Consider the following 12,242-nt stretch of genomic DNA (forward strand, 5'->3'; position numbering starts at 1 on the left):
TAGATTGCTGCAGCAGCAATAGTAATAGTAATGGGATTCAGCAGGAGGAGAGGACAAGCAGAATAAAAGCACATCAACAGAATAGAAAATAAGCGATGAAAAGAAGAATTTCTGCAGTTTTGCAAAGACTGGTGCAAAGACAAAAGTTCACCGGGCATTGAGGCCTTTTGGCGGTTCTGTGGGTGTCGGAGATTGGGTGGCATGGCAGGAGAAAAACGGAACCCCGAATTGCCTCTGTGCCGACAGTGTATGAATGATGCGTGAAAGAAAAAGTGCAGCATATAAGAAATGTGACTTGAATGCAACTTGTATTGTAATATCCCTCTAGATAAGTGTGGATGCTGTATAAAGCTTCGTTAAGGGCCCTATCTTACATCCTTTCTCGTGCTCATGTTGTTCAACTATCAAATACACTTGTGCCCACTTGAGCTTGCATTCTGTGTTGGTCTTAAATTAAGGTACGGTCAGCATTGCTCTCTTGAGGTAGCAGAAAGCAATTACGCAATTGACAAACAAGAAACCTCTTATTTCAGCGGTGCAGTGTTTCACTGTTATTTTAAGGATGCATTATCAAGATAGAGGATAACACGCCTGAACACTCAGAGATACACAGATGCTTGTGCTTTCACATTGCAGGCAGCCATGCAAATTCTCCCCCATGCTGTACACGTGAATCGGCTCTCTTCATCAAGCTCTTTGGTTATGTAAAATCCTCCATTCCCTCACAGCCCCATGTATTGCATCTCCACAGGTACCTCAGTAAAGATGAAGTAGCCCAGGCCTCCCTGAACAAGGTCCAGCAGGAGGGAGGCAGCGTCCGACTGGTCATGAAGGAAAACTTCTCCACAAAGAAGAGCTCTGCCTCTTCACTCACGCCACCTTCCTCAGAGAGGTAGGACAGAGGGGCAAACATGTGGGTGGATGTTCAGGGCAGGAAAAGGGGGCGAGCTGTGTTCACATCTTTGAAAGACTTACACAACTGATGAGAATAAAATCTAAACTCACCTCTAGCCCACACATTTCCTATATATTCTGTTCAAACAACGGTTCATAAATCATGCTGTGTTTGTTGAGGTTTTTAAAGATGAGGTTTCATGGTCTGCACATGAAGGTTGTTTGTCTCATCGCGCAGATTTCTCTTTGGAAATCTGTGTATTCTCATTTTCCTTCCCTCAGCTGTCTCCATGGAGATCTGTTTGCCTTGTGGGAGAGGCACAAAGGCCCAGTGAGTGTGTTAGTACAGTAAATATAGACCATAATACAATCTACTGGGAGAGATGCAATGGCCAGCTCACCCCAGGAGGGGATATCTCTATGGAAACCTGCAACACACGCATACACACATGTACACACCACCTGGTGTTACATACAGAATTGTCTTTGTGCATCATGCACCTTTGTACTGGTAACGTAAAAATGATAAATGCCTCTCCCCAAATATAAAACAAAGTCTCAGCGTTAGATGGAGGTAGCACTGAAATATTCACAGTAACACAATCATATCTCCTGAAATCTCCAACTTTTCCTTTAAAACCTTGGATTTATGTGATGCTGATTCAAGGATTTAAATCAATTAATCCTTTTTGCAATTCTTTACTTTGGGAAATATGACTTGATTATTCTGTAAAACAGACTCTGCCCCCTGATCAACAGCGAGCCAGCGCTCCAGCGATTGACAGGTGGAATAGCAGCATCGGATCTTTTCCCCCTCTGGTGCCTATGGTTTCCTTTGGTATGGAGCATCAGAGAGGAGCCGCGGTGGTAAACATTAACAGGCTGCGTGCTGCTGAAGGCATGTTGCATGATTTCTGGAGTTTGAAGTTGGAGTTTTCAGAGAGTTACCTCATGCTGCGACGTCGAGCAGCCAACACGCTCACTGGCTTTGTGCATACGTTCATTTAAATGACTTTGAAGCTACATGCAAAGTACATATATTAATCCAATGTAATAAATATACATTCTTGAATATGTTTTGATTTCTCTGCCTTAATTGTCGTTTTCACAGTCACCACCTAACCAAGTATTTCTGGGTTAGATTTTCTCTCCTGACCACCATGCTTCCACCATCCTCAGTATGGGCACACCAGTAAAAAGTCTATTTCTGTCTCTCTTTCATCCACTAGACGTTGCTGGCACAGCATTTGTCTCTTGGTACTTTTCAATTTTTGGTATCTTCTCAACTTTGAAGCAGCAAGGTTCCTTTTTTAGAGGGTTTTCTTCTCCATTTCAATGATTAAATCTCCCTCTGTAGCGCTCTGGCTCTTTGTTCCCATCTCTGTCTCTCTGAATTGTAAACCATGGGGAAAGAGAATTTAGTCCATCTGTCCCCTCCAACGTGGCTATAGCACCCTGCTGCGACGACATGGCAAATGCCCAGAACTGCTTTCCTCTGCCAAAAGGATGGGCATGCACATACACATACTTGAACTGTTCTGAATCCCCATCACACACACATACACACACACACACACACACACACACACAGCCAGCCATATGTCTCTCAACTCTCTCTTGTGTTTGCTCCTCTGCTGATGTTGAAAAAACTGAGCTTTGCATTGAGCCTGGATGTTTGCATGTGTGGTCTTTGTCACACAAGTCAAGGTAACTTCTCTTTGAAATGTAAAAATAATCATACTATATATGTACAGTACATAATACAAAAAGGTAGCATACATCAATTTATGCTCTCACTGCCAAAGCTCTCCAATCTGGCACCTTGAAATTAAATTATAGTCAGAGCTTTCATAGAGGGAGTAAATGTATTTAGCTGCTCCTACACCCTATCTTCGGTCAATCAGTGGATCTACATAGTGTATTCTGTCATATTCCCTGTCAGTTAATTGCATTTACCCAGTGTCAGACTCCTTGACCCAAAATCATCAATTCTCTAGTAGCCATTTTCTGTAGATGTTGTTTGCTGTAAATGCAAGTCCTCTCATTCTGCTGTGTTTACATCACTACTGCTCTCTACTCTGATGCAAAGAGTAACTCCAGCATTTTGACATCTAAAAAATATCCAGTAACACCGGATCCTACATTTCCCATCATGCAACTAATTAGTAAACTGGTCTTTTAAACACGCATCTCATTGGTCTGAAGTTAAGGTCAAAGGTACACAACCTTTTTGTTCTAATGTCTGAATGTAATCAGTTTCTGTCCCTCCAGGAAGGACGAGGAGTCCGGTGAGGCTGCGGAGGAGCCGTCATCATCACACTCTGCTTATCTGCAGGCTGTGGATAGTGAAGGTGTCCCTCTGTGTCTGTCCTGCCAGCAGGCCTGCTCTAACTCCGGTGGGGCCTGGGACACTCGATTCTGTAGCCACAGGTACAGTGACACTTAGTGCACACGGCTCAGAGATAAATTAGACGCTTCTGGGTCTTTTTTTTTTTCCTGAGTGTAATGTTTTCACAAAAAGTTTTAAGGAAGTATGGCACCAACGATTCTTGTAAATCTCAGCATTCCCTGCTTGGAGCTCCAGTTGGGTGGAATTTAGTGCAACAGGACAATTTGGTCCTTGTTAGGATGTTGATCAGAGAAGAGCATTTTAAATTAAATTTCTTAAACTTTCCTCTACTCGGCAAAGCCCACCCATCTGGCACCTGGAAATTCAATTATAGTCAGAAAGACGAAAATGCATGAAATCAAACTGTAAAACACGACATGCACAGCGTTGACTTCACCTTGGTTTGCTTTAAAGCAACAGTGTTTGCTGAGGACTTAGGAACATTGCTGTTAGTAGATCAGACTGCAATTCTTATAGTTATTTTGGTCCGCTGGTCTCATCCTTTCTTATCATAGTTGTTTCAAGATTCTAACTTCATAGTCACATCACCATCATTATTATTACAGTAGTATTATATTGTAAAGTGGAGGAATGCTGCAATGTCTTTCCGTCCTTGAGCAACACACCATAATTTCCTGCTCCCTCTGAATAAGATCTGCTAAATTCTTTTAACTGATAAAATGTGTTGCGTCTGTACCTCCTCTAGTCTTGCTGCCTATTTAAGTTAGAAATTCAATTTCCTCAAGTGATTCTCAAGAGCCAAATTCGGGTCACTCAGTCAAGGTGAGACACTTCACTCCCCTGTGCCTGGATCTTATCAGAAATTAACACAGTTATCTCTGCGCTTCTAAGAAAAAGATGACAGCTTTCCTGTGTTTATGAAAATCAAAGAGGAATTTCAGCTGTTAATATTTTAAACGTGAAAGTTTGGTGATTCAAATCCAGATGTTTCCATGTTCACCCAGATGCCAGGAGGAGTTCCAGTTGCGCTCCAGCCAAACATACATGCGCTTGCGGGTGCTGGAGGTGGAACAGGGAGTCTGTCAGCTGTGCGGCCTCCACGCCCACGACCTTTTCCTGAAGGTCCGTGATGCTCCGCCCTCCCAGCGCAAGGAGATGCTGGAGAACACTTCGCTCACCCAGCTGTCACTCAAACAGGTCGGAAACCAGAGTTTCTTACAAAATAATATAGCAGATAAATTAGATTTGTATATGTCTATTGACACATGTAGGCCATAAGCAAGATAAAACATAGGATTTGAATTCAAAATAACCAAACTGAAATAGCTAAATGAAAATAACTAATCCAATAAAAGTGAGTATTACTCACACTAGGGCTGATGGGAAATGGTGTTTCTTAAAAGCTGCTAAACAACCGTGTTTTTCCTTTATTATTTTCTGTCATCAATGTTTAAGACTAAATTTAAAAAGCCATGCAATAAGCTTGTAGTTTTTCCCTTAAAATCTCTTAGGTCATTTGAATTTGAACATTTTTGGAGGGATAAAGATTTTAAATGATCCACATCTCACATCTCTCTCTCTCTCATTAAACATCTCATGACCCCTCAGATTTACCCTGAGACTCTGAAGAGGTCCTCACCCACAGGTTGATAACCACAGGACTGAACCACCTAACCATGCAAAGTAGTTAAAAATAGCTTGACCATCTACAACAGTGTAGTTCTCCTCTCACATTGTTGCATCGGTATTGAAAGATAATAATGATTGTGTAACCACTTTATTGGATCTTGAATAACAGCCGTCTCGTGATGTGAGCGAAATAACTTACAAGGAAAGACATATTTTGTCTTTGTGTTTGTGTAAGTGCAAAAAAAGTGCCTTCTACTCTTCATCCCACCCACGCACACATATACACACACATAACACACGCATATACACACACATAACACACACACACACGTTGATCTGCACTCCAAGGGGCCAGCTCCCAGTAAATGGATTGCTGGGCCCATTGATTTTTTTTCTCCCAGTGCCAGGCCTCGACCAGTAAGCCTGTTTGATTTGGTTGGCTGTTATCCTGCAAAGCCACCCCCCTCCCCACACACACACACACACACATTCTCTTTTCCAGTGCCGGCGGCAGCAGCATCAGCACCAATCGATGCACCGAGCTTTAGAGGAAACAAACTCAGCCACATGATAAGATGCCGCAGCGGTGGAGAAGCCTCAAGATTATAGGCTCATTCTTTGGTTCAAACCAGGGGTTTTGGTGTGTGTGTGTGTGTGTGTGTGTGTGTGTGTGTGTGCCTTTACATGCCCATAAGCATAATTCTGGGGAACGTCTGTTGTTGTGGAGAAGCAAGGTGCTTGGTTTTGGCAAAAAAGCAGGTTCATTTGACTGAAATGTGTGTGTTTTGTGTGTGTGTTTTGTGTGTGTACACACGTGACCTCTGCCCCTGCGAGCACGCCTGGTCTTTAAGTCTACTGGGATCAATTCCAGCTCACTGCCTTAATGTCTGCAGAGTAGCACTCAAAGCAGGAAAATGGATTTTCGACCCTGAACTCTTCCCATCAGGCTTCTTTGTCTCTGTTTCTAATTCTCTGTCATCCTCACCTCCTCTACATGTGTGTGTTCTCTCTTTTAGTCTGCATCCATGTTTCTTTTTCTTTTTATAGATCTTTAAAATCAAAGATATAGGTGTTTATTTTGTCCAGTCTGGGCTACTGTAAAAAACATGGCAGCCTCCATAGAGAGGACCCACTCCTGACATAAAGTATTAAAATATAAAGGGTCCATTCGAGGGGGGGGGGGGGGGGGGGGGACAACAATTCGTACAATTTAGATTAAACACAATTAAAACATCACTAGAATTATTTTATATTCATTTTCTGCCATTAGATCCCTGTCACCAAAATCTTACACACTGAACCTTTAAAGCTTCAAAATCCAACTCTTTTCATTTCATTCAGCTATGTGAGTTGAGAAAAGTCTTAGTTTTCTCTGGATTACTCCAAAAAGTCAGTATAGAAAGTTGAGTAATTTCGGAATGTGTGTATCCTATTGTAGCATGTTATTCCCTGTGGTTTATTTAACCCAATTTCTGTCTTTTGCCTGATCGGCTGATTTAAGTTTCCCTACAGCCGCTCATTATGTAGGCCAAAACATTTTTTGGGGGATTTATGTGCCTGTACCTTAGGCATCTGTCGGTGATGGATAATTGAAAGTCAAAGTTCACTGTCATTGATTTGGTGCAATTATTGTTTTCATCAAGCGGTCTTATCCTCAAAATCTCACAGGCTTACATTAATCTCAGCACTTAAACCTTTGTCAGGGGCCGTCGTCTGCTTGTTGTTTTCATCACTTCCTGTCGTGGATTTGTGTTTTCCAGGAAATCAAATTCGATCAAAAGTAAAGTTTATCATAGATGGATGATTTTGGCAATTTGTGATCTGAGGGCGGACAGTGCACCGAGACGCTCACCGCTTCCTTCTGTGTGTGTTTCCAGCTGAATGAAATGATCCGCGCCCCGGTCGAAGGGAATTTCTGGCAGGTCGACCACATCCGGCCAGTCTACAGCGGAGGAGGACAGTGCTCGCTGGACAACCTGCAGACGCTGTGCACCGTCTGCCACAAAGCTGTACGTGCACACTCTGCATCGCTGCACCCACACCAGCCGCAACACCCGCTCCCACAGCCAAAGGTCTTAAAGGGGCAAAAGCAATTTATCTAACATTTAAGGTGCACAGTGCATGGACCTCTCCTTTATCCACGTTTAAGTGTCATCACTCATGTTGAGGATCATGTGCGATGGCAGTAATGTGATACATGGTCAAACACATTGATCAAAAGTTACAACATCCCTCTCAAAGCTATATTTTCTTTTTAATAACATCACATGATGTGGTTGTGTGACATATTGATATATTGCATTTGTGGCAATGTGCTATATAACTGTCTCGGGAACATTTTCCTTTTTCAGCTCCTCCAGTCGATATTTCATAATCACAGACAATTCACTTCAGAAAAAAAGAACTGATTTGAGAGCAGAGGTTTCAAAATATAGCGCGGCTTTCATTGTAACCTTAAATGTGCTTAACTTCCACGCTAGAAAGCATTTTTGTCAGAGTGGGTGTCAGTTTGTAAGGAGATGCTTTATTCGCTGACGTTTATAAAGTGATGTGGAGAACTGTGTGTTCTGATAAGGGGATCCTCTCGCTGTTTATGCCACCGCTCAGACACTTTAATCTAGAGATGCTCAATATATTGATCTCACTTTTCTCTCCTGCGCCGACTGCAGATTTAACCTCTTACATCATGTTCCATTTTTCTCCACAGAGGACGGCTCAGCAAGCCAAAGAGCGCAGCAGGATAAGGAAGAGCGCGGCAGCCTCCAAGGTTGCATCAGACATCAGTAGGTTCTTCATCAGGAAATGGAATGACATGAAGGTTTAGAGAGGGTTGTATATGTGTAAAATTCCCGCCGACATGATTTCTGACAGTTTGGATGAAGATGCATCATGGTTCTTCAAAGACAAAACTCAGCAAAGTATCAGAAATGCCAGGAAAAGGTCAGATGCTCTCTAAATCCCTCCTTTGCTTCTGCCACACTTTACCATGATATCACCGCGTTTCTGTTGGACTCTGCTCCAGCGGCTGCTGTAGCAATGAAGATTTTTGTTTTTTTTAAACGTCGACAACAACTTTATGCAAATTCAGCGTACTCTGCTCTCGTCCCCGAACCGTCAAGCACGGTAGTTTTGATTTATGATGGCCCCTTTTGCACGAGGCTGAAATGGAGCAGGTTGTTTAGAAAGATGCTGCTATTATGATTTCGCAAACTTGGTGAAAGGTAGCCAGTGAGAGATGAATTGGGGGCTTTGTGATAAAACACGAGCGAGCGTCCTCATTGGCAACAAGTGGCACCTTGTAAATCTTTTGGAAGACAGGTGAACACTCCCGAGTGAAATAAAAACCTATTTTCCTCTTGTTCCATGTTGTCTCCTTCTGTTCTTCAGGAGCTTTAACCAAAGCTCGGACTGTAAATACACCAAGACGTTGGTTGCTCTGACAAGCTAGCAAATTGTTTCATCGCCTCAAGTCAGGAACATTATTGTCCATGTCCATGCATCTACCTCCTCTTCAGCTGTGCTTGATGATCTGAGCAGAGCTAAAGTCAGTCAAGAGGGCTATGTTTAGAGAGACGGAGAGCAGAGTTACTATGGAAACAAGGCTTCAGGTTCAGCACTGTCGGGAATATTGAATCTGTTCTTGGGAGAGTTATACAATGAGCCAGACAGACATCAGAAACTCCAATCAATATCAGCAGGCTCCTGCGAAAATGAGGCCATCACATTCCTCCGCAGCAAAAATTGACTTCCCCTCTCTGCGTTGAGACTCCGTCATCGATGTCGCAGATGTTGTCATGTCACGATTTGTCTGTCTTGCCTGCCGTGTCAAAAGGCGAACTCAGCAAATCTCGCCGTTGCGGGAGAGTTAAAAAAAATAATTCTGGCAGATCCAACTCCTCTCAGCCTATCAGAGCGCTGGCTTGAAACCACAGCTTCAAACTTTCTCTGAGCCCATGTGGGTGCACGTGTGGGTGTATGTGTATTTCCCCTACGGCTGCTCCAGGTCTCCACTTAATAAGACCGTTGTTCCTCTCCTGTCCAAACCGACAAGCTTTTTGAGTAATGAACATCTCCCAGGCAGCCTTCCAACAACAGCAGGTTTCAGTGTCAGTCCCTGTCAGCAGCCAATGACTCTGATCGGCTGTTTTATTACACCCAAAAGGTGTGTGTGCATGTGCGGGAGACAGAAAGTGAGCGGAGAAGGAAAGTCAGGAGAAAGTGTAGCCGAGTGTGTTTCCGTGCATTACACAAATAAAGCGAGTGTGTTTGACTGAAGAAAAGACTATTGAAAGAGGGAGCGTTTGTCAGATGCAGCCATAATGAGGCAGGGTCCAGATGAAGACGTCTCATGTTCTTCCCAGAGGGTCTGCTGGGTAAAGGGCCGCTCCACAGCCGCGCGGCACTGTTTTCGTTGGACAACCTATCAGCCCAGACGAAAAAACATTACCTCCGCAGGTGATGACAGTAATAAAGATGGACTCAAACACCGACGGACGGTTGCAGAGGTCTGTGTGTTTGCCCTCCGTCTAATGCGCCCCCTCCCGTTTTAAAGTCAGCATCAGAGCGGAAACCAACTCACTTTTTCCATCAAGTGCAATCAACGTCTTTGCCTCTGTGCCACTGCGGCAGAGACATTTCGACAGGTTACATAGCAACACAGCATGCAGTGAGCGTCATGAGGCCAGAATTAGCTGGGCAAATATGTAGCGGAAATAATAGCATATAGTTAGAAAATCACAGAGTAGGCACAGAAGAAAAAAGAAAGGAGGAAATACAAAAGGACGTCCAAGCAAATAGAATTCAGAAAAACACCACAGCAGTGAAGACAAATGAATACGACAGGAATTGTTCTGAAAGACTCCAGTCCTGTGAACCCTGGAGACAGTACATAATTTGTTAGTATTTATATAAAATATATTGCACCGATATTTTTATATCTCCATCGATTGAGATTGAGGTTTGGTTCGTTTTTTTATTTTAGATCCCTCTCATAACTTGACACCCTCCACACCAGTGTTGCTTCATTTTATCTCAAATGTCTAAAAAAGAAGAAAAAACTTGAAGAGCGATGCAATACCTCGAGATGCCAACATCAGTTACACCCCATGTTTCTCAATGTGGGTCAGAGGACCTCGTGGGGCCTTGTCGGGGCTCATGGGGGTCCACAGCAAATTGAGAAATAGATTAATATTGCAATAACTCAATTCCAATTCCAATTAAAGATTTTATATTATGTGGAAGTATGATTATTGTCATTGTAGGTTTCATTTTCAGTGTTTTGAAATAGGTTGAGCTGACAAAATGTGTCTTTTTAGGTGTCTGTGACATGAAAATGTGCAAAAGTGCTGCTCCAACCAGACAACAATTGACAGTATACTATACAAATCATTCATAACTCAATCATGATTTGCATTCAGATGGCACGGCGTTATATTTTGGCGCCATTCCAGTGGTTATTCCATTTCAACCTCGCCTGCCCCCATAATCTACTTTGGCCTTTTCAGCTGAAGGAAGCGCTTCTACAAACCCAATCTTGTGTGACAGGTGTGATGGAGAAGGGCCAATAAAAGCCTGTGCAGCGCGCCGCATGCGGCCGTCGGCTCTCCACTCGGTGGCTGAATCCTGCTGTGGTTTGATTCCTGGCTGCCACACTCTCCGCTGTGTTCCCTCTGTGTCGGTGACCCTCCCTGCCCTTCAGCAAGGAAGAGGAAATAGACACGAGGGAGGCCATACCCTCCCCACTCTCCTTCAGGCATGAAAAACGGGAACGGCACCGTCTCTATCTTGCCGAAGCACCTCTGATATTCTGTCATTTGATGGAATGTGAACTACAAAACCTCATTATAGGAAAGGAACTGACCTCCCGTCAGACCTCTGCCGTGTAGTGTCACAACATCAAGAAGGCTTGTATTCTAAAAGGCTGGATCCATATCGTCTAATTGAACTGTGGAGTTAACATTTAGGAAGCAACTCTTGGCTTTAAACAGCCACAGTTGATGAGAGGCTTTTGTCTTTATTGTCATTTTATCTCTTGGGATGCTGATGAGATGATTAATCATTTCCTGCTGCAGCCTCACGCTTGCACGAGGCTGGCACCGCTCGAGCCGCAGAGCGCAACGCCTTAGGTGGAGGAAAATGGTATTATGGCCCAGGTAATTGGTGGAGGACCATCACTCATAAGCGATCTAATTAATTTCATTAAAACACCCTCTCTGGTTGATCTTTCTCGAGGAGTGCGGCAACAAAAGGCATTTAAACGATATCCCAAGAGAAACAGCAGCTGAGGCACGTAACACAGAAATCGATGCAGTTCCATACAAGCTGTGGCTGGCTATTTTCTAATGTCATTCACAGTAGTCGGGGACGTGCGGTGGTAAAAGGATGCTTTCTCATGGCTCAGCTGGGGCTGGCTTTTGTCAAGTCCAAATTCTATTTATTCAAGATGGCTCCCCGGTTGTCTCCCAGGATGCGTGGCATGCTGCGGATTAAGACCAAAAACGCAATCAATTCACCCAGCAGGAGATCAGGAGAAATAACAGATAACGTTCTTAGCATAATTCTTACAGTCCCCAATCTGGGCTAGGATTAATGTATGTCTTCGCTGCAGCTCACGCTCATTTGTATGTAGGAGCTCGTGTGGGGCTAAATTGGCACTTCATGTGGCCCATTACAATCAGGCTTTGTTTGGAAAGGCCCCTGTGAGGGCTGGATCTGACCACATCGTTTTACAAGGCATGTGTACCTAATGCAATTAAGGACTGATGTGATCTCATCTGCATTTTATTATCATTAAGATCTTCTATTGCGTTTTACAACAGGCTGTGTCAGCATGTTAATCTGTGCAGAAATAAAGGAGTGGAGAGACTTTAATGAGACAGACATAAAAACACAAATGTTTGCAGCGTTAACCAAACATACATTAGATATATATATATATATATTGATGCAGTCATGTGCAGCATGCCTCGCAGCACTTGACTTCAGAGGATAAAAAAGCAACAGTAGGCTACAGTCTTACCATTGTCCCCTTTCATTTACTCGGTGTTCAGATGATTGAGGTTAAAAATGGGAAGCCGAACAAGACGCCCTCCGACAACGTCTCCTTTCATGAGCTTTAAAAGACATCTTTTCATCTCCTTTCTCATTTTGTGGCCATTGATCAGCCATCTTTCATAGATTGCTTCCAGACATCTATTCAGCTGCTCCGTCGCTGCTCAGCATGCCTCCGTTTCATAGGTCCTAATGGCAAGGTCTGGCTTTTGTGCTTGGATTAAGACCAGACTCACAATCACATTAATCACCAATAAATTCACAGGAAATTGTTGACTTTGTTGAAAAAGTGAATCAACAGTTCGGAAAGTTTCGCAGC

The 12,242-nt window shown here is 43.4% G+C and overlaps 1 protein-coding gene across 5 annotated transcripts in view; it reads left to right on the top strand.

Moving 5' to 3' along the window:
* zranb3 (zinc finger, RAN-binding domain containing 3) overlaps window positions 1-8,235 on the top strand; it is a 63,529-nt gene extending 55,294 nt beyond the window's left edge. For 4 of the 5 annotated variants that reach the window (XM_069521473.1, XM_069521469.1, XM_069521471.1 and 1 more), the window contains 5 exons: window positions 752-892; window positions 3,151-3,324; window positions 4,249-4,441; window positions 6,751-6,882; window positions 7,581-8,235. In XM_069521473.1, coding sequence (XP_069377574.1) covers window positions 752-892; window positions 3,151-3,324; window positions 4,249-4,441; window positions 6,751-6,882; window positions 7,581-7,697 — 757 coding nt within the window. In that variant the 3' untranslated portion in view covers window positions 7,698-8,235. The remainder of the gene's footprint in view (window positions 1-751; window positions 893-3,150; window positions 3,325-4,248; window positions 4,442-6,750; window positions 6,883-7,580) is intronic. The other variant, XM_069521474.1, reaches the window with a different exon arrangement.
* The last annotated feature ends 4,007 nt before the right edge of the window (window positions 8,236-12,242 follow it).

This window comes from Paralichthys olivaceus, chromosome 24 (assembly GCF_024713975.1).
Source record: "Paralichthys olivaceus isolate ysfri-2021 chromosome 24, ASM2471397v2, whole genome shotgun sequence".
NCBI classification, from domain to species: Eukaryota; Metazoa; Chordata; class Actinopteri; order Pleuronectiformes; family Paralichthyidae; genus Paralichthys; species Paralichthys olivaceus.